General features: G+C 39.5%; 1 protein-coding gene across 2 annotated transcripts in view; it reads left to right on the forward strand.

Annotated features, from left to right (window-relative positions):
* The window catches only part of ano3 (anoctamin 3), a 61,106-nt gene that overhangs the window by 10,529 nt on the left and 27,176 nt on the right, over positions 1–23,401 (forward strand). For both annotated transcript variants that reach the window (XM_049030563.1, XM_049030564.1), the window contains exons 2-12: positions 3,866–4,060; positions 15,723–15,853; positions 16,437–16,592; positions 16,969–17,069; positions 17,603–17,647; positions 18,039–18,170; positions 19,258–19,364; positions 20,061–20,116; positions 22,166–22,287; positions 22,808–22,942; positions 23,240–23,336. In XM_049030563.1, coding sequence (XP_048886520.1) covers positions 3,866–4,060; positions 15,723–15,853; positions 16,437–16,592; positions 16,969–17,069; positions 17,603–17,647; positions 18,039–18,170; positions 19,258–19,364; positions 20,061–20,116; positions 22,166–22,287; positions 22,808–22,942; positions 23,240–23,336 — 1,277 coding nt within the window. The remainder of the gene's footprint in view (positions 1–3,865; positions 4,061–15,722; positions 15,854–16,436; positions 16,593–16,968; positions 17,070–17,602; positions 17,648–18,038; positions 18,171–19,257; positions 19,365–20,060; positions 20,117–22,165; positions 22,288–22,807; positions 22,943–23,239; positions 23,337–23,401) is intronic.

Consider the following 23,401-nt stretch of genomic DNA (forward strand, 5'->3'; position numbering starts at 1 on the left):
AACTGTAATTTAATATATCACTAAATGTTAATAAAGTCAATTTACTAGCATGAGTAAATATTGGGATAATTAGCAAATAAGGCAGTCTGTATGTAAAATGAGAAGGTAACAGACAATGATCATTAAGACTCGCTGCGCTTTTGCAGAGATTTTTGAACAGCCTGTCGGCATATATGAGGGCTTCCTCTCCGGTTTCTGATTCAAAACCTGAACTGGATGCTTATTTTTGTCCTTAACTTTAGTGCAGGCTTTTGAAGTATTTACGCGTGTATTGTCTGTTTATATGTGTGTATATTTTATTATTGCATTATTTATTCATTTACTCTGTACAGCACTTCGGTCAATGACGGTTGTTTTTAAAAGGCATTATGAAGTTTACTTACTTACGTACTTACTGACTTACTTACTTACTGTGTACAGTATATGTGACAGGGGAGATACGTAGTAAAATACAGTATTTTAAAGTCAGTATTTTACCAGGAAGCTGGCAGGTGGGTCCAAAGACACCACAATAATAATAATAATTATTATTATTATTACTATTATTATTATTATTGTTGTAGCTGTCACTGTCGTTGTTAACAACAACAACAACAATCATAGTAATCATCATTATCATCACATTATTTAGATGTATGATTATTTACTATAGATTTCTTCCTGTTCCATGCAAGCATTTTGAGACTTAATGTAGGAATAAGAAGCATCTGGGTTGCTGCTGGTGCCCAGTGAGATGATCAAACACCCACATATGACATATGATATGACGATATATGATTTCGCATTTGATGTGTATATCTGATGGCTTTACAGTTAGGTGTCTACATATTATTGTGTACGGAGCTCCAAAAGCATGAATGCATTTATCAATCGTATTTCTAAATATAAATAAGATACAAAAGAATGCATTACAGTTTGTGCACATTGTTGTCGCATTCTCCTGTCAAACCAGATCAAAATAAATGAAAGGGAATAAAGGATGCCTCTCTTTTGTGTGATGCAATAATATAGCGAGTGGCTTGAGGAACTGGGTGAAGCCCTCATTCTCAGTGGACAGGGTGTGTTCCCTTCAAAGCAGGGAGCCTGTGCATGCATTATGCATCTCGGCAGAGAGTGGGCCAGCGCGATGCCTTCCCCTCCTGTCTGGAGGAAAGCTCCACATGGCATACGATCCTCCTTTTCCGCCTGTGTGGAGAGCGTCTGCAGAGTTGCGTCAAAACCTGCAAGATAAAAATAGAAGATGGTAATCGTGTCTTTTCTAATCAATTAAACATAAACCCTCTGCCTTTAGGAAAGGCCCTTGAATGCATGAATAAACAGTAGGAAAACATCAGTAACAGGAGGCAAAGCTGGGGGTTTGCTGTCTCATTGAATTGGAAATGTCCCCCATTGAGTTTCTCATTAAGGTAATACGATATCAGCTTTCTTCTCTGCTTTTTTTCACTTCTTTATGGTTTATAATCTGCCTAAAATGAACTACAAACAGCTGTAGTCTAGAATTCCCTATGCAGAAACTGTTTGCAGGGCAGGTGCACAATAGTTTCTTTATTCAATTCTTTTTTTTTTGCAAGTGCACCATGGTTAAAAATGGGGCACCCAGACAGGTACTCAGGCAGCACCACCCCTCCCCCACCCCCACGTATGCCTTCATTACTTAATCAACCTTGTAAATCTAAAGTGATCGGTACTTTATTGGGTAACACTTTATATAAACTGCACCTTCATAATGCCTTTATAATGCATTCGTAGAGCATTTAGCATACTTTTATAATGCATTTCTAGAACAATCATAAGCAGCATGTAAGTATACCTGAACATGTGTACATACCTTAACAGCTTTAATATACATTAATAGCAAATTAATGGTCCAAAAGCTATGGGATGTTAGGATGTTACGGTGATGTTAAGGTTCCATGCTGTTTAGAAATGTTCTATGAATGCATTATGAAGGGTCACTGAGTATTCTACGAATGCATTATAAAGGCATCGAGAAAGTACAGCTAATGTAAAGAATTATCCTTTGTTGTGAACACCTACACATCACAAGATTTTGGAATTTTGGGCACTTGACTCTGTATTGTCATCCTTCCATTTTGCAACCATTCATCTAATAAAAGATCACAGGACAATTGTGCTGTTTAGTGAATAGGTTAAATTATTTTGAGTGTAAACATTTATACCAGGGGTCATCGTGGGATTTTCGCCAGGTTCTCCGGTTTCCCCCCACAGTTTAAAAACATGCTGAGGCTAATTGGAGTACCTAAATTGCCCATAGGTGTGCATACGTGAGTGAATGGTGTGTGAGTGTGCCCTGCGATGGGCTGGCCCCCCATCCTGGGTTGTTCCCTGCCTCGTGCCCATTGCTTCCGGGATAGGCTCTGGACCCCCTGCGACCAAGTAGGATAAGCGGTTTGGAAAATGGATGGATGGATGGATGGATGGATATTTATACCAGTTCAAAAGAGAAAAAAGGTAATTTGTGTAATTTATAATTCTAATTAAATTTGAAAGTTCAAACACAGCTTTGGGAAAGGCAGGCATAAGTCCTTATTTCCATAATATTTGTTGCAAATTGGATTTACCAGAGCTTTGTAGACTGGTATTATGAAAGGGGGGTATAAGGCAAATGCATGAATGACATAGCAACTACAAAGGAGTTCCTACATTTACAAAAACAACTAAGTATTATCACCATTCAGACCCTAATCTGAATGTCAAAGACGAATTTTCATTATCTGAGAATCATCATTCAGCCTGTAATCCATCACTGTTATCAGCAGCTCTTGACTCAATATAGGCTTTGAAGGACTCTTTAGTCCAAAGTGTTTGTCTGCCAGCCCACTCTGACTCATCATGTCCAAATAAACAGGAGTGAGAAACTTGAATCCTCTGCCCAAATGTGAAAATATTTTCTCCAATCTGATAGGTTCCAAGAAATGGGTTGTATTTCCTGAAGCAGCAGAATACCTGAATTCAGTCACAATGCCGCAGTTATATGCATATATAGCTTAAGAAATTTCCATCCCGGGTTTATGTAAAACAGAAGCGTGGCTCCAGCTTCTCTAATAAGGTCGATATAAAACACAGCAAGTATGCATACTGGCCCTACTAATGCTGAGCATTTTTCAATTTCTGACCCAACAAAATCTATCACCCAAGAACGATAATTATACCGACATTTATAATTAGCTATATCAGAAATGACATATGTCATTACTGAGGCAGAAACTTTATAACTGATTGATTGGTTTACTCATTTTTTGAAGGTGCTTGTCATGTAGGGAGGCATGGATGTACACTGTTCCCTCACACCTCTGGAGACGTGTGTGTGTGGATGAAGTTTGCATGTTCTCCCTATGCCATTATGGGGTTTCCTGATGGCCCTCCACTTCCCAGTTGAACCAGAGCTGCCAAACTGTGCATTGTGTGAATGGTGTGTGTGAATGGTGTGTGTGAATGGTGTATGTGAATGGTGTGTGTGAATGGTGTGTGTGAATGGTGTATGTGAATGGTGTGTGTGAATGGTGTATGTGAATGGTGTATGTGAATGGTGTATGTGAATGGTGTGTGTGAATGGTGTATGTGAATGGTGTGTGTGAATGGTGTATGTGAATGGTGTGTGTGAATGGTGTGTGTGAATGGTGTAAGTGCCCTGCAGTGGGTCCTGGGTTATTCCCCATCTTGCACCCATTTTTTTCTGTGATAGACTCTGCATCCCTGAATAAGACAAGCAGGTATTGAAAATGGAGAAATCAGCAAGGCAGCTCTGGATTTATCCCTTTGAACAGGCACTCTGAAACATCACTTGGTTTGTGGCTCATTCCCATCAGTCACTGTTGGTGTTGGTGTTGCTTGTTCTTGCCAGCTATGCACACCAGTATCAGTGAGATCATCAAAGAGAAGACGCTGAGACCGTCCCGCCGCAGCCTGCCCTGCTTAGCCCAGAGCCAAACACACCCCCAGAACCTCAACCAAGTCCTGGCTGTGGCTCCCTCGGCGCGCCAGGCCCTCTCCGCCCAGAGCTCCAGCCCCCCCTGCACCCACGTCGCCAGCAAGACGGGTGAGTCCTGTCCCCCCAGATTCCCCAGGGAATCGGTCATCCAGCTCCCTACCTCAACAGAAGGCCCTCTGTTTCTCCCATCCAAACTGCTTACTTCTGCTAGAAAATTCTATCAAATTTCTCTGATAGCAATAAAGCATGCAAATCTGATTTTGTTCTTTAATCCAAGTCCTAGGCTTTGAAGTCTTACATCTTAAATCCTGATTAAATAGTGAGCAAACTTATCTGGAATAATGTTTAAAGTGCACAAGATGAAGTGACCAGCTTCTCAGCCTTCTTATCTTCTTATCTTGAGACATCTTATCTTGGTTTGAATAACCGGACCAAGTTTATGTTTTGGATTTTGTTGTTCCTGATTGACTTATTTCCTTTTTTAGACCTTGTGTCCCAGGTGGTACTGACAGCCCATAATATTAGCCGGCATAACTTCATATGGTCTATCAAACAGACACCACCTAAGATTTTAAACAGTGTTTTACTCCCTGATATGTTTAGGTAAATTACTCAAACCGCAGAAACTCAGAATTAAAATATAAAACAAGGTACAGTAGATCTTAAAACAAGTAAACAACTCAGAAAAAAAGATCAAATATTTAAAGTACATTGTCTGTTCTACAATAGTGCCTAACAAATGATCAAAAAAGCATTCTGTTCTAAAGCTTTTGTCTGGTATAATAGAATTCTATATTTCCATTCCTAGTCAATCATTGACAACTAGGGTTTTAGCAGAGAATCTGAATCGGGGTTGAGTCTCTATGGTATAGCTGCATCAATTCAAAACCTCCAATCCAGCTCTAATTTGAAGGAAAATGGCCAATAACTGATAAAGTCATTACAAATCGCTATGTCTATTTAATATTGTTCCTAATCAAGTAAACTTCAGTCAGCTTCCGTGTCAGATGGTTTTTGCAGTGCTAAATAAATACTACAGCGTAGCCAAGAATTATTTGTACACTGTGAATAAATGGTCAAAAATGGAAGTGAAACTGAGGATATTAAAGAACAAACTTTAAAAAACTGTCTGAAATGTTCCAATTATGTGTGTTGTGCAAAGAAACAAGAAAATCCATTGAGTCTTTTCACTGTGTACAGATAACTTTTGGCTACACTGTATAACTTGTTCAGAAAGCATTTTGAACATGCTCTTACTTCAGTACAAGTCAAATTGATCTATATCATTGCTGGACTGAGCAGAAGTATATAGGGTGTGACATGGTGGGTACACGTTCTGGATGATCGTCTGCTCTGCACACCATGAAAGGACACTGAATGTGGTGTTAGGGTGAGTATAGGGACAGGCAAGCTTGCAGCCACCACACTACCCATGGTGCCGGAGCATTTAGCTAGGCAATTTAGTGAGGTACATGAGTGCTTCAATCGTAAGTGTTATGGCAACAGATCCAGTATCTGTGCCGTTCCGTTACGCATTTGAGTGAAGTAATGGATGCGTACAAGGCAATAAAATTCAACAGAAAATCTTTATCTATTAACGCAGTTTATAAACACCAATAAAGATAAAGTAGAATATGTTTAAATAATTCTTCATTTCATCCAACTTTCTTCTTCCAACCAAAACTGAATAAGCATCTTTATGCACAGAAGGGGTCATATCAAAACTTCAACATAGGGGTCTTGATTTACACATTATTGCTAACAGAAACAGATATTACTATAACTTCAGTGAAATAATCAATACAAAAATAAATTCAGAGGGCTGTGTGGTGGAAGAGCTTCTATATGTTTATCATGGAGGAAAGAATCCTAGGGAATGTTGTTGGGGTATTCAGTTAGATGGAGCATGTGTATCAGAGATCACTGTTTGGGAAATGCAGTTAGGTATCATTTTAGAATATAATTTAAAAAGTTCATGAGACAAGGTTATTGGCACTAATATTAGGATTAGAGTTGACAGGGTTCACATTGTAGTTAGGGCTAGGATTAGGGTAGAGATTAGAGTTAGGGTTATTTGGATTGGGGATTGGGGCTAGGGTTAAGTTTGAGGATAGGGTATTACGATTGATGGAGAGTTAGGGTTTGAATTGGCATAAGAGTTAGGGCTTGGGATTGGTTGGCTTTAGGATTAGGGTTAGTTTTAGTATATGGGTTAGTGCTATGGTTGGGTTTAAAATTTCAGCAGATTGTGTGTTTGGAAATTTGAAGTTGAACATTGTTAAGGCTATATTTCACCAAACACTATTGACATTGTGCGTTGTCTGAATAATAGTACAGCTGTTTTGGTCAAACAGGAACATGATGAACGGATATGGTAGAGTGATAATCTCGTAAGTAAAATTAAATTAATAACTACTTTACACAATTACACAATGATGTTTATTATGCCAGTTAACCAAAATTATGTTTATAGATCCCTCCAAAAATAATAGCAATGCGAAATTAAATGTAATATGTTACCTTTTTAATCCTATCAACAGTAATTTAGTTCAGGTTAATTGATCAAACAGTAAAGGAGCAAAGATTAAATATTCCAGCTAGGTATCAGAAGATGAATAGTAATCTAGTAGTTTGCTCACTAGACCATTAAACTGTAGAAGGAATCTATTATTTTAGATTTATTGGTGAACTTAAAACACACTCTTGTTCTTGTGTGTATGTGTGCATTGATCTTTCTTAGGAAGATGACATGCAGTTAGGCTTATTGGTGCGTCTTAGTTTGCTTGGGAGGGGGTTACAGTGCAGGGTAAACTGTCTTGTGGTTGACCCTGGAGCTGCCTGTTAAGGATCTTGCTCCAGGGCCCACAGGACTGTTCTGTTGAGGCTGGGGCTTGAGCCAACAACCTCCTGATCACAGGCACAGCATCTCAGCCTGCTGAGCCACTCACCACCCTGTTTGCCTATGGGGATCAATAAAAGTGCCATTATTAAATGAGTTAAATGTTTTCAGTGATTTTCAGGAAAATAATCATTTAATGCTATATGAACAGTAGTTATGACTTGGGCAGAATCCCTATGGACCCCTGTCTCCACCAATATGGAAGCCAGATGGATCCTTTTCTCTTCTGAAGTACAGAATGTTAAGGTAATGGAGTAGAACGATGTGTATAGCACCGGTACTGTGGAAACTACATTGTTTGGGCTGTCCGTCAAACATGGATCGTCTAGCCAGCTTTGTAGAACACCCACTGTTACATCTGCTGTTGCGCAGATGTACTGCCCAAAAATGGATGGCACATCTTTGCCAGTGTAGCCAAAGACAGATGCCTGCTTCTAGGCCAAGAACTGTAAATTATTCATGTAGTTTTCGACATGGAGGATAGACAAACATCCATTCCGTAGAGGTGCACATTGACATAGTTGTAGGAATTCGGGAACATATGCCTTTCAGTTCATGGACTGACAGTCAGCTCAGACAATCTAATGAACATTAGGATCTGACAGACACTATCCTGGTATCTTTGCACCTTCTTTATGCGTAGCAGGTAGCAGTAGCTGTCATTGTGGGAACCTGAAGTCCCACATAACCCCAGCAAGGTGCATATCCATTACACACCTGCTGCATGTTTGTTTTCCTGGTTGTGACAATGCCAGCTCACTCCCAGGCTGGTGCTACATCAGCCACTTTGGTGCTGAGATTCAGATTCTACAGCCTGGCAGCTATCAATGAGGTTGCCATTGGTGTTGCATTCGTTTGGGTGTAACTGACTCCAAAGTGACATAAAGACCTAGATTTAACTTGAAATTGGAATTTGATCTGTATCTTAATGGACTGGTCCTTTTATCTTGAATGATTGTTTGTGTGATATAAGGTTATAGGGTTACGTTACTATGTGCACATTTCTAGTGCTACTTTCAGTCCACAAAATATATGCAGAAAGCAGTAAATTGTGATCTATAAACCAATTGTAAAGTAAGAGAGCATGTTTCTGTACTTTAAGAACGCCACTCCTGTTCTAATTTCAGTTGGAGGAAATGTTAGAAAATTGTTCAGTGACATTTTCCTCTGACTTTTCTTTGTTTTCTTTTTCTGTCAAAGAGCTGGAAAAACCAGTTGTGCTAAACAAAAGACCAGGACTGCTTTGGGCAGTGTTGGAATGGCAATCATATTTGTTTGTGGCTCAGAGTGGTGAAGCACATGGTTGTTCTCTTTATGACAGGAATAGGAGTAGCGTCAACGTCAATACAATTTTTTTTGCGTCATTGACTGTTACTGAAATTTGGCAGGACTATCGCAAGTCAAATGCCCCATTCCTCTAGAGGCTGGATTGTCTTTCACACTTTCACTGTGTTGCTCGTCGCTAAGTATTTTCTACAAATCCTCAGAGAAATACTTTAAATTGTTCTGATAAATCAGTACAACAGACGCTCCTCTGCTTACGAACTTTCAACTTACGAACTTTTAGAAATACGAACGAAGAGTACTGTAAGTCCAAATTGTGTTCGTTGGGATCCCACAACATCAAAAATAGTTCTCTGCGCCAATTCTGCCCAGTACGACTTCTGTCCGGTACTCCCGCCGTGCAGCAGTGTAGCGTGCGTACTCCCATCATCCTAGTTCTTTGTACTTGCGTGTTGGTAAGATGTGTTTTATGTATCATTAGTAATGTGTTTTAGGATAAGACAACATGTATTGACATTATACCATTATGTCATTATACTATATCATACTTATGCATGCAGGTTTGAGTACCCTTAAAATGATATGACGACTTGTCACGAATGGCCGTTCGGAACTTATCTCGTTCGTAAGTAGAGGAGCGTCCGTCTGTAATTGATTTTTTTCAACACAGGGTGCAGACCAACTAAGTTAATGTGATGAACTTAAAATGATTTCCTACAGGCTACACATGTCTTGACATTTGATAAACACACAAACACAAGCCCCCATCTGTAGATGCCAAATATGTAGTAATTCATATAATAATTTTATTGGTCAGTGGGGAAAGTGTTTTTGCCATACGGTCAGTATCTGAGTAATGTATTAGTGTGGGTGTCAGACAGAGGATGTTGGGCAATCTGCTGGAATGTGAGCCCTGCCAGGCCTGCATTATTTATCAGGTGCACCAGTTATCCAAAGGCCTGCCTTCAGAACCCTTTTCTTTCCTTGCCTGTATTATCACGTTTGCAGCATGCAGTTACAATTACCATGTCTTATCTAGCCGCAGTGTAGTAACTTCTATAGAAGGATTGTCCCTTTGTAGTGACACACCCAGTTTCTGTTTCATTTCAGCCAGCCTCCATTGTGGTACAATAAAAAGACCAACACTCTTTTCCCATTACTTCAATACTACGATTACTATAGCCAGAAAACATGAAACAGCTGAAAATATAAAATGAATGCATTTTAAAAACACATTTCTTGTAAAATTAAGCTAACCTAGAACTAGTGAATGTTTTGTCCTCCTCGATTTTTTTTTTAATAAGCGATAATGCCATTATGTCATTATACTGTATAATAGCATTACGCGCTTCAAGGAGCTAGATTTCTATTGAGTTTGCACATGCAAAGATTATTGAGGTTCTCATGTTGTGCCCTTGAGCAAAGCACTAAACCTCAATTTCTTGTCTCAAATACTGAACCTGAACTTGGTTGCAAAAACTGGCGAACTGTAAAATTAGAAGCGCTGCAAGTCACTTCGAGGAAAAGACCGTAGTGAAGAATTAAGAGGGTAAGGTGAAAAATTACTCTAATTGTTTTTCGAACGTGCCAGCTTTCACTAGAGGGTTAGCCAGTGCTCTATATCTGCCTGTATATATCCTCACTCTAGTCTGAACCTACGGATTCCAAGAGTGCTTAGGGGAGTCAATTAATTCTGTCAGTGCAGTGATAAGTGAAGCTCCATGAACTATCTCACTTGAACACAAGCCTGGAGCCCTGAAAGCTCTTTATTGTCAATAACTAGCTGAACCTCAGTGAGCACCAAGTGCAGAGAAATAGTTCAGAGACCAAAGCCATATATCAGGAAAGAGAAAACACGATATTCCTTAAAATGCAATGACCTAATTGTGAAACACTATATTTACTGTTTTAATCCAGATGCCATTATCTGACAGCAAAATACTATAAAATGATTAGAAAATGCAATTTTCAAATGCCGCAGCTTTACAGTATGCATTTCAGTTGTGACATTAACCACTACCGGAATTCAGCTTGAACTTTTGTCATCACTTATTCATCAAATCCTGCCACTCAAAATTCAGCAATGATTATAGGTGCAAGACTGGGGAAAAAAAACTGCTTATTTGCTATTTTTTTTTACTGCTGCCTCTCGCCTTCTAAGTTTATAAAGATAGAAAGTATTTCTAAAGCTGTTTCAAATATATTCAAAATACAGTCAGTGGATGGTTCAGGTGTTTGGATGATTATTGGTGAAGCTGTTTTTGAGCCCACTAAAATGAAATATGTAATTTCAGCATTCAATTGAATTTAAGTCAACTGAAAAAATGTAGAATAAAACCAGAAGCATATAGCCAGTCTGCTTAATCATCCTACGTCATCTACCACAGTAATGGAATGAGAAGATCAAAAAGAAATTAAAACTGAGAAATTATCGGGAGTGGCGTGATCCATGGCAGTCCAATTTATGACCATCTTGACACAGTAAGAAAAGCACATACATTAAGTACTGATGTCTGATTCCAGTTAGTCATGCACCGTCTGCTGCCACCTTTCATTAGATAATTATGTATCAATAATTAATTCATAAAACATATATAATAATTTTTTCATTTCTTGAATGTCACACTTTTGAACATTTACTCATTTTGTGTGTATTTTTTTTTAACAGTTTAAGGTGAATAATATCATATTAAATGCAACAGTAGTCCCTGTGCCTTGAACTGAAAACATTCAAAAGTTACACTTTGCATCATTACCCAACATGCTACCTGCCATCCTGGTTAATGTAATTAAATCTAGGTTATACTGCATACTGCATATAAACGAAGCTACCCTGGATATACTTCTGGTCATCTTTGAACTGCGAAGCTGGCCTTTGCACTGCTATCGCAGTGATTTTCAATGTGATATGGAATCCCGCTGAGAGTCAGTTCTTATTTGCAGCCAAATGTTCCAGTATAAATACAGTGCAAGCACTGAATTCCAGTTGGGATGATTAGTACTACAGAACTGGTATGTTCCACAATATCACTGGGTCTCTTCTGCTCTCTTGTAGAAGACACAGAATTTTCATTCAATTCTGACTGATTTTGTGAGATTTACAACAACTTGAATAATTACCCTAAATCAGAATTCATATGTCCTTCTTTCCAGAAGGTAGACAGTTTGATCAGTTATTCATTATTTGGTAACTAAGGAACCCTTTTCAACTTGCAGCTTGTCATATCGTTATAAGTATGTTCACATTAGGACACAGAGAACATATATTATACAAGGAAGGATTAAAAGGGAAAAAACCTCAGCAAAATGTTAAATTCTGTCATGTCAAAGGCAAGGAGGTGAAGGCAGGTGTGGGGAAAAGCAAAAGGGGCTTTATTAAATGAAACTACAGACAGGGCAAAAGGAAATGGAACACGAGGGGTCAAAACGGGTACGGAGGATCAGGCAAGAGCACAGGACACAGGGCAAACTGGAGAGCACACACAGGCAATAAGATGAATGACTAGACTGGGGAGCTTGAGATAGGGAGGTACTATATACATCACTGATGAGGGAGCAGAGAAGAGGCACCTGGGGTGATACACACAAGGGCTGTAACGAGAGGCAAGATTAAACAAGTAACAGGTGTGGCTCGTTAGAGCCACATAACGGAGAGAATGAGGGGAAGGGATGCAGGGTGTGACAAAGGGATGCAGGGTGTGACCAGCACACCATAGTTGAAGATTGCAATTTACATACATTTTTCCAAAAAAGAATCCACAAATATGACATCAAAGGATCCTGTTATCAGAGTTATTGTACTGATATAATTGACCATCTTGGGTAAAATTTGATCCCCTCTGGAAAGTTTTACTTCCTGTTCAATAACAAAGCAAATTGTTTTTAGATGTACTTGTATACTTATATTAACTGTGAATTATAGCTAAATTTATTAAATTTGCTTAATTTGGTAAGGTTATGATTAAATATATATGTTTTAAAATTCAAACATCCAAAACTGTGTCATCTTGGCACATTATTTGAGATGTTCTTTGGAGTCTAGATGTTCTTCACAGTTAAAATCCATGATCCTGTTTTCTAGTTGTTAATCTAGCTAACGTGCACCGAGGGGTTACAGAGTGTAACCCAGCCCGAATGTCACAGTAGGCAGAGGGAAACCTGGGATGGGTGGGTTCACACAAAGCTAGTCTCACTCTAGGTTAATTTCGAGATACCAGAAAATGTCACTGGAATGTGTGAATCAGAGTACTTGAAGGAAGCCCTCACTACGTTGGAACACGCACAGCACAACGGTAGAGGTGTGAACACCCAGTGTGACAGTGACAGCCTACAGTCAAAATATTATTATTCTGTCATGGAAGAAATTCGTAAAGGTAGTCTCCTTTAGTACAAATGAGATTCACATTATGAGCATTATGCAATGCTAGGGGATGACACTGAGGGTTTATTATAAGGTCACTAATATTAATTAATGATTGGAATATGTTTCCAGCATTATGGTAATGGTTTGCGAGGAGTGTGGCCTGGCATAGCAGAGAAAGTGAAAAGGGTGACAGGAAATGTCAGAGAGAGGCTGTAGGGAAAACAGGGTGATTAAAATATTCCCTGGGGATGCATCATGCAGTCAGAACGAATGACAAGTGTCCAGGAAAATTAAGCTTATTTTTAACCACTGTCAGTCATTCTGTGTACTGTATGTTCTCACTGTGTTACTGTAAGGATATTAAACACTAAATTATGAAACACATCTTAGTGTTATTTAAAAACAAAAATATGGTTTTTGCTACTGGATGTTTACAGTTCTGGTTTATTATTGAAGTAATTATCCATATCCGTGGTTTTTGTGTTATGGTGAGCTATTTACCCAGATGGGAATGAGAAGCACAATTATTGACCATATTTGGTGAAGGATTCCCACTGTCAGCTATAAAACACTGAGAAACAGCGGACTGAGAAAGAGACCTTGAAAGTAAAGTTTGGCTGCCCCCCTCCCATCAATAACTTTAACCAGGATACACATTTCACAGATGGATGCTTGGGTGGATGGATATTTAATGACTGACAAAGCTTGAGTATGAAACAAAAAAAAAATAAAGATCATATTTACAGAAACTAATTTTGAAATGAAATGGGGCATTTCAAGACCATGTTTTTTACAAGAAACTTCCATCCATCCATTTTCCAAACCGCTTATCCTACTGGGTCGCGGGGGGTCCGGAGCCTATCCCGGAAGCAATGGGCACGAGGCAGGGAACAACCCAAGATGGGGGGCCAGCCCATCGCAGGGCACACTCACACACCATTCACTCACACATGCACACCTATGGGCAAGAAACTCTAATTTCTTAATTATTTATGTTCTTTACAAAATTATATATTTTACATCAGAGAGTGTGTATACCGAGGAAGCATGTTGGAGTGGTGAGACTTCACACACTATTTGTAAGGCAGGTGGAAACCTCACTGAATGCCTGCTCTCCAAATGAGGTACTGGTGTAACATCCAGCGGAAACCTTTCCAATCCAGCAGAGTGATAACAGTCCCTCTTCCCTACCTCCAGTCTCTCATATACACTTATTGTATGACATTATTAAGACCTGAAGTGTGACCTGAGCACTGAGAGTGAAATCTGTAGTGTGCTTTATCAGCTGGGCCACTGACCCAGAACATCTTCAGCTCTGAGCTTCTGAATATATCCAACGTTCAGCTAAGGTCTGAGCCTGCAGCCACAGCTTAATCTCCCCTTCACACCCGTAAAGCATTACAGAATGTACCTAAATACTTCACTGGTTGACACAGCAATAAGACCAGTGCAGATAATAACACTAGATGAGGTTGAGACAAAGGGCAGACCCTGACATACTGCTCTTCTGATGGGCAATTAGCCTTTAACATGATTATGGCCCTACTTCTGTGACTTTCATATATAAAGGTTAAATATTACAGAAACCAGGTGCTTAGCTGTACAATGCAGGGCAGTTACCACCTGCCAACCGGCCAAGTGACCAAATATGTTCAGTTTGATTAACACGACACAGGGTAGCTGCAGGAGGCACTGTGACGTCGTCAAGGAGCTTCAGCTGTGGCCAGATGGTTGGACCAGATGAGGGTAACTGTTGCTACTCAGAGGGACTTCTTCAGTAAACATCCAAGGTATACTTCTGAAAATATGAGATATACGTACATCTCCTCAAAGTTCACAGAGGATGGAAAGACGGAGCTGAAATGTCACATACCACCAAAAACACTTCTAAAAACAAGCAAACAATTAAATAAAAATAAATGCCTTTATTGTACCACTGTGTCATATTAAATAAAGGAAATTGCTCAAATGATTTATAAGACTCCCAAGAATTATTAAGCCCCTAGCAGTGACATAGCCAACTAGAAGATGACACTTAATTGAATCCTAATTAGCTGTTCCAATTACAAAATTAAGGAAAAGGCTAGGAGGGAAATTACTGAGGAACAATTAAAGTGGTATCTTTATTTACACATTACAGAGCATCTCTAATATTGACAAACACTTTAGGTGATCACATTGGAAGCAAATAATGTTGGATTGAATTATAGCACATACAATAATCCAAAGATGTATTTGCTTTAGGGAATAACAAAGGATGTCAGTACCAACAAGACACAAGCTAAACTTACTTTATATCCGCAATTAACTATATTGCTAGTTAGCTAGCTATCTACCGATCAACGTTTAAGTTGCTAAAATTAGCGATGTAAAGTAATCCATACAAACAACCGTCATTCAAATGTTCATTTGTACAAATATTAGTTAGTTAAATGTAAGACTTCATAAACCATCTTTTAATTGTTAAACACTATCGGTAGACAGGAGAATAGGCATATCCCATCTATAGTACAAAGTCAATGAAATATGTGGTTTTCATCAGACAGAGATGATGCGCAGCTTCACCTGTGAGACGAGGTGGGTGTGTCTGGATATCTCAGTAGGCCATCAGCTCAACATATGGTGTGACAAATTCCACTGTACTTCAGAGGCAAGAAGTGTTTGCAGTGTGGAGAGTAACATCACTAAAATCATGCTGCCTTTTTGATATGCCCTTATTCTGGTTAAAAGGAAATCAGATGTTACTGAAAATATTACATGTTACTCCATCCATCCATCCATTTTCCAAATCGCTTATCCTACTGGGTCGCGGGGGGTCCAGAGCCTATCCCAGAAGCAATGGGCACAAGGCAGGGAACAACCCAGGATGGGGGGCCAGCCCATCGCAGGGCACACTCACACACCATTCACTCACACATGCACACCTACGGGCAATTTAGCAACTCCAATTAGCCTCAGCCTGTCTTTGGACTGTGGGGGGAAACCGGAGTACCCGGAGGAAACCCCACGACGACATGGGGAGAACATGCAAACTCCACACACATGTAACCCAGGCAGAGACTTGAACCCATGTCCCAGAGGTGTGAGGCAACAGCGCTAACCACTGCACCATCATGCCGTAGATGTTACTCATCTCCTTAGATTATTGTTAGTGGTTAAATATATAACTTTTACATTTAATATGTGGTACAAAGGTAGTTGAAGTTATAACTTCCGGTCTGCAGCTGAAGATGGACAGGACCAGTACACTGAGGAATCTGAAACTGGAGGTTATGGGTCTAGGACCGACCATTCGCTTCTGATCCGGCAACCTGTCACCAGACCTCGACTGGAGAGGCGCGCTGAGTCACTGCAGGTAGCAACTAACCTCCACCCAATTTTTACCTGCTTTGAAAATGCACATTTAAATACCATAAATAGAGTAATCCTATTATGAGCTGAAAATTAAGACTTCAAAGTTGGAAGGATTAGTACATGCAATTAATCACTGCTTGTTTGAACTTAATAGCTGCGGCAGAAGATCCTGGCCAGGGTAATATGGGCAATTACGCAGGCTGGCATCTTCGGAGTGGGCATCACCATAGCAATGCCCCCCTCCTCCCCCTCCGCAGTCAACACGTTTTACTGACAGCTTGGGGCAGGGGGTGTTAAGCTTGCCTAGGGCAACCCATAGGCTTCGACTGCTACTGCCTAATAAAACCAGTGTATCAGTGTTAAAACTTCAGCTGGTGATTGACATAACATGATTAGATTGGAAACCATTTATTCTTAAGCCTCCATTTGCATCTCACAGTTTTATCCATGAATCACACACAATGTAAGCCTCTTTGCGTTATAAAGAACAGATTACAATGTGGTGGAGTTACAAAAAAATAGCTATATTCCACCTTTGGTATTGTTGGTAGAAGGTCAGAATGAAACTAGTGGTTGTTCTACAGGAGCGCAGCAGAGCAGCCACTTCTGGACTCACATTCAAAGATGGGAAGAAGAGAATTGATTACATCTTGGTTTACAAGAAGTCCAGCCCACAGGTGGAGAAGCGATGCACGTTTGAGAGAAATCTGAGAGCCGAGGGGCTGATGCTGGAGAAGGAGGTATGGGCCCAATGTATCATGGGTAATGTAGTCTGTATTAGTGGTTTTATTAGCCGCAACATGTCTATAAGTAAAAAAAATAGGGGAAAAACAGAGGCTGGTTAATTTTTTTCTTTATATGTGAGTATGACTTTTATAGAAGACCAAGCAAAGCTTAACAGCAAAAGTTAATATCTGATTTTTTTCAAATTACTTACCTTTGATTTAAAAATAGCTATGTAAATTGAGGCTCCTTTATCTTATATCAACAAGAAGAACCAAATTAGTACAGTAGTTTATTAGTGCAGAGTACTGTGGCGCGCTGTCAAGCACAATGCCGCTACCTGCTGAGTGAGAAGCAACCTGAGCTAACACATTGCTTCTGTGTCTTTTGAAGCCGTCTTTGACCAACAACGACATCATGTTTGTGAAGATCCATGCTCCCTGGGACGCGCTGTGCAAATACGCCGAGCAGATGAACATACGGATGCCCTTCAGGTGACTCCCAGGCCTGCCGGGGCCCCGCAGAGTCGGGGGCAGCGTGGCTGTTAATGTGCGTAGCAGGCAGTATGTCACACATCTGCATTTCTGAAGGAAGTCTGTAGAAAATAAAGGGAGTTGTGACCTTCTGACAATATACACTCAAAGTGATTAATTTATATCGTTTACTACATATTGGGTCTGTTAAAGGTTTTTATGTTCAGTTTGATTTTGAGAAGATCCCTATTCTATATTCAGTATATATTTTGTTGTTTGATTTTGAGAAGATCCCTATTCTATATTCAGTATATATTTTGTTGTTTGCTGCATAGTCCCACATAATTCTATATCCAACCATAATCTCAGTCTACTTCCTGTCTGCATCGATATCAATAATCAGTTCTTTGTAGAAAGAAAATTGTCACACACAAAAATTTGTCAATATCGTGTTGTTAATTAGTCAATGGACGTCAAAATAGTACTGGCTGTTTTTGCTACAGATTCATATATTCGGTGCATGATTTTTACTTCGTTTTATTTTGAATTTTCAGGAAAAAATGTTACTTCACTGATTGGAAGAGTAGGACTATGGGCAGGTATGGTATGTCTAGGGTGAACCATCTGTCTGCCTTTCAGAAGATATGTCAGTTTCAGTATTGTTTTATGCTACATTATTCAATATTATTGTATATTATTCTTATTTCTTAGCATTGTGTCTAATTCTGGACACAATCCACATTTGAGCGAGTCCCTTATCAGATTAAATAAGGCTAGAGACCAGAATATGTATTATCAGAACTGAACCAGATTTTATTTATTGTGCTATAGAAAGATGCAGAAACATTTGTAAATCCTGCAGACAAAGCAGGGGGAAAGTGTTTGCGGGATAGGCCAGTATTATGGCCCTACGAGGACTGCATGGACAATGCCTGCTGCAGACCCAGAGGTAAGGCTGGAACTGTGGGCATGTCGTTGTGTCCCCCATAGGTTTCATCTCCGGCTGCGTCAGGTGAAGAGCTGGCTTCCCAAGAATCCCATGAAGCTGGACAAACAGGCGCTTCCTGATCTGGAGGAGACCGACTGTTACACAGCCCCCTTCAGTAGGGCCAGAATGCACCAGTGAGGGCAACAATGATTTTCTCCCCCCCTCATAGTTCAACTCCACAAATCATTTCGAAACGTGCTGAAGCGATTGTGGAGCCAAAGCTATATAACTGCTGATCCATATCTCTAAAATTAATGTCCTAACCTTTAAAGCAGCCTTCCCATACTAGATGATATTTCTGCTACAGTAAAAACCAACATCTCTGTCGTGTAATGATGAGTGCAATTATGATAAGAGATAGCCTGAAACACATGGCCAGCTGGCTCATGGGTAAGAGGGACTGCCTTGTTCTCATTGGCTGACCTGGAATGACACAGACTGGATGTCCAGGGTAGCATCCCACCCATCCCATTCAATCCCACAGATTATAAGGGGTTTAGTCTGTGCTGGAATGGAAATACCAAATCATTCTCTGGCCTTGGGCCTGGAAGTTATAAAGCAGGAGATGCACACAGCAGCAGCTGTGGTTTACAACCCCCCCCCCCCCCCACCCCATCCCTTAACTCCTAGTTAAGGCAGATTTTAATCCATTTACTGAATTTTCTCTTACCTCCTTTCTCTCATATTTTGCTTTTAAAATATCTCACACCGACAGCATTCAGGCATTATTGTTTAATACCATGCTGAATCACACTATGACATTTCTACCCAGCCCACGGATGCGTTAATTTCTTCAGAACCTTCAAGCGATCGCAAACTATGTAATATTTCATTGCTAATCTAGTATAGTGAACTGAGATCTTTCTCTGGAATGTAAGCATTCTCTTGGAAAAGTTAGATTCACTGTGGTTTTCGTTTTATTTATGCAACTGCTGTAATGATATTTTGCCAAATTTTTATTATATTAAAACAATTTCAAGTGCTGATCTAGGCACATGGTAATGGGCTCGAGATACATCTATGAGTCTTGTACTTTTTTGATTGGCTGGCTTTAAATATATTTAAAATATTCTTTCCTAATTAACTGATTTGGTAGTCAGGCATCTACATTGCAATTCTGCCAAGCATTGTTGTTCAGTTTATCCCCAAGGATTGAAAAACTTTAGCGACTGTGCTCTAGGAATAAAAAAATAATTTTTAAATATCCCATTTTCTTTTCAGTTTTACAATCATCAATAGAGAAACGTTCTTCTCCAACTCCACAAGGAGCAGGATAGTTCACCACGTTCTCCAGCGAACCAAATACGAGGATACAAAATCCAAGATGGGTAAGGATAAACAACACTGGTTTACCATCCACACCTGTTATGTTCTACTACAAATGCATTGCTTGTTTGTTGCTGAAGTAGAACACCTATACCCAGGTGGTGTAACACACTCTCCTACTGCGTGAGGAGCCCTCTACCCTCTGGCTACTTCCCTTCTATGTAGCCAGTGGTTACTCTTTGTCTGATGCCTGGATGCTAGAATGCTTGTAAGTGAAATACTGCGGAAGAGTCGTCTTTCAAATGACGGACAGTTATCTTTATGACATCTGGTCCCCATGGTAACTGGGTCCCATTGTAATCAACCTTCACGGTAGCCGAACCCTACAGTACTTACTTAAACACTACAGCAATTGACTTTGAGAATTTCACAAGCAATTATTTGGCTCTTTGTTGTCATTATTTTTAATCAGCCAGTAATACATACTTGAACTCCAGTCTGAATATGATAATATATAGAAAATACCAGTTAAATAATTTTTGCAGCAAGTAAAATGGATATAGGTATGCCCTCTAGGTGAGAACCATAAGGTGCAATTGCCTAGGTCATAGGTGATCTTTTGTGGACATCCACCAGTCGTCTCTCTTGCTTTAATCAACTTGACTGAAACTTGACATATTTGTATGGCAGAAGGTGTTTCCTTGGGTGATTTGTGTGTCTGGCAAACAGCTGTATTAATGACTCATCCGTCTTCTTAGGCATAAATCGGTTGCTTGGCAATGGGACGTATGAAGCTGCTTTTCCACCCCATGAGGTAAGAAAACTGACTTTCGGAGGCCTGAAGTGGAGGTTATGATTCACAGCTCAGCACTGTGTTTTCTTCTGAGAACCAGAAATATTGCTGATTGTTTCATATTCCATGTTTCTAAAAATAAAACCCAGAAATTTGTTTGAGGGACCTGTAAAATATAGATAACAGCGAAGATCATTTCATCAGTGTTCAAGTTAAAGGGAGGCTTGAGGATCTTCTGGATGGGACCTGAGATAAGCAATTCAATTTATTTTAAGCAGTCATGGATGTTATGGATCATGGATAGGAACAGAACCCCATTCATTAACAAATTTGTTATAAATGGGCGTGATTTTAATGAGTAAGGTACCTAAGAAGGCAGTATCAGAATATGTATGGCTTTTTGGCATTTGTAATGTACAAGTGAAGTAGATATTCACAGTCGAACATAACATTACTACATTCATATTACATCATAAATTAATATTAGTTTGATCCTAGTATGTAATGGAAATTGAATGGAATTCTATCACTATTGACTATGTTACATATATATATATATATATATATATATATATATATATATATATATATATATATATATATATATATATATATATATAGCTCACAATAGCAGGACCCACCTAATACTAGAAATCTTGCTATTTATGTTAAATGTTTGTTGTGGCCCTAAAAATTTTTTTTTAAATTTTGGATTGGTTTGGACTGGGGGGCCCAATATGATATGCTGTCATGGGGCCTACAATCTCTAGCAACACCCCTACCTACAGTATGCTATGTAATGTATTCCAGTTTTGAGAGTTAGTCCATTTAGCTGCGATTATCATAGGTAAACCTCATTAATGCACTACAAAAAGTATGTTTCATAATCAGTTAATTTTAATTGTAATAAATGTATTCATATAAAGCATATGAACAGCTTTTAGGAATTTGTCTTTTGAATGCACACAGAGAGTACACAGCAGCAAATGTGCTCGCATTCATTATGAATAATGATTCTTATGATTATTACATAAAACTCCAATATAATCATCCAGTCTCATCATACACAAACTCTCACTTTGGTTATTAACTTGTTCAGTAATAGCACACATTAAAAAAACAATGTAGCTGAGCAATTCAAAATTATGAGCCGCTGTCCGCTAGATGATGGCATAGTGTTGTGATATTCGCACATAATGAAGTGAAACGGGTATTTCAATATAACAATTATAATGATCTTTAAGCATGTGGAATAAACAAAACTGCACACATCTGCCTTATTGGAATGCAAGCTACATGTGTATTATTAATATTAAGGTTCAATTCAGCTTCCGGAATACACATTATTCAAAGCTAAATTGTATCCTTCGTTATACTCTTTTGTGTTCTTTGCATTCTTTCCAAAAAGCAGAATGAAGGAAATTATGTAAGAACACAGTATCTCATGGCAATTTTCTTCACTCTGTATTAAATATTACATCGTAATCTGCGTGCTTCTGTTGCTTTCTGCCATATGAAAGCAGAAAAGCTTGAGAGAGAGAGCTAGTCACAGCTAAAAGAGATTGTTAAACATGATACAAAGTATACTGTTATAACACGGTTGCCTCATGTTTAAAGCAACATTAAGGGGTTGATTGATTTTATTCATTTAACAGTTGTATACCTATGGTATACAAAAACTACAAACATAGCTGACATTTGCTAGTCTTCATCTTCACTTTCTTTTTCTTCTATTATTATTATTATTATCGTCATCATCATTATTATTTAGTCATTTTCACCACGTTTATGGTAATGTTTTTGTGTTGCAGTAATACACAGACACAGTGAAAAAAAGCATCAAAGTGTGATGTTGTTGTGGGGTAGTGTGTGACTGTAGGATAAGGGTGTGCTTGTGATCAGATTGTTGCCAGTTCAAATCCCAGGGTCAGCAGAGTGATTTCACTGTTGGGTCCTTGAGCAAGACCCCTAACCTCTAATTTCTCCAGGGACCGTCTGAGCCCGCTTTCTTAATTGCATGTTCATGAAAACTTCTGCTAAATAAATACATGCAAATAACTCTGCGGCCAGGGTGGTTACAGAAGCAGACACCCAATCAAGACGCATGGAGCCCAAAACCACAGGCACCTGCTGTATGAGAGGTGGGCCCGGTGGGGAATGTGGTACAAGTACCAGCCGCTTGACCTGATCAGGTATGCAGGGCCGCTGGCTGCCGTAAGCACATGGTACATAGAGTCAGAAACTTGGCTGGTGATATGCTCCCACAGGCTTCATAAAGAGGGGGAATTTAGGGCAATTCCAAGACCCCTCAAGTGACAGGGGTCCTAAAAAATTTGGAACATAATTGGACTGGTCTGGGGGCCCAATATGATATGCTTTCATCTGGTTCATAATCTCTAGCGGCACCTCTGTCTGCAACAGTCTATCTGACACTCAGCACCTGGGCCATACTTAATACATATAGCAACTTATGGAATATATAAGGACAATGTGCTTCCCATATACAAATATTATACCGGTTTAGGAAACTAGAATATTTAATAGTTAAATCTATTTCATGATGTATGTAGCACAGTCTTATAATGAATCCAGGTTAAACCAAGGGAAGTAATTTACTTATTAGCCTTAAAACCAATTCTCTGTCAATTCCGTGGCAATGTTTAAGAAACGTTTCCGCATGCACTTGTCCCTGTCATCCTTCTTCCTGGGCAGGCGATATTTTGGAGAGAAGATTGGCCTCTATTTTGCCTGGCTAGGTTGGTACACTGGCATGTTAATACCGGCTGCTCTAGTGGGCCTCTTTGTCTTCCTCTACGGTCTCTTCACCATGGACTCCAGCCAAGTTAGGTGAGGTCAGAATCCCGCTATGTGGTGCCACCTCTATCACTCTGCCTGAGCAACATGTACCGACACCTCTGCTCTCCTGTTGCATATTTTTACATATGACGTCATGTTCCTGTAGCTCATCAAATACAGTGTTTTGCTAACAACACAAAGATCATAGGTTCAAATCCCAGGGAGCACACATAAATTGTAACCATTCCCTCTACCGGGAGTCGCTTGGGATTAAAGCATCGGATAAATGTAACAGATATTACTCAGAAGGACTTTGAGAGGGAATCCCTCTTGTGCGTCCTTCCTTAGCAGGGAGATCTGCGAGGCCAATACTACCATTATGTGTCCTATGTGTGAGAGGAACTGCAGTCCCTGGAGGCTGAGTGACAGCTGTATCTATGCTAAGGTGAGCCCCGCCTCTGGGTTATCCCATGAATCCCATGTGACCATGCTTCTCCTATCATAGCACCT

Source organism: Brienomyrus brachyistius, chromosome 11, assembly GCF_023856365.1.
Source record: "Brienomyrus brachyistius isolate T26 chromosome 11, BBRACH_0.4, whole genome shotgun sequence".
Taxonomy (NCBI): Eukaryota; Metazoa; Chordata; class Actinopteri; order Osteoglossiformes; family Mormyridae; genus Brienomyrus; species Brienomyrus brachyistius.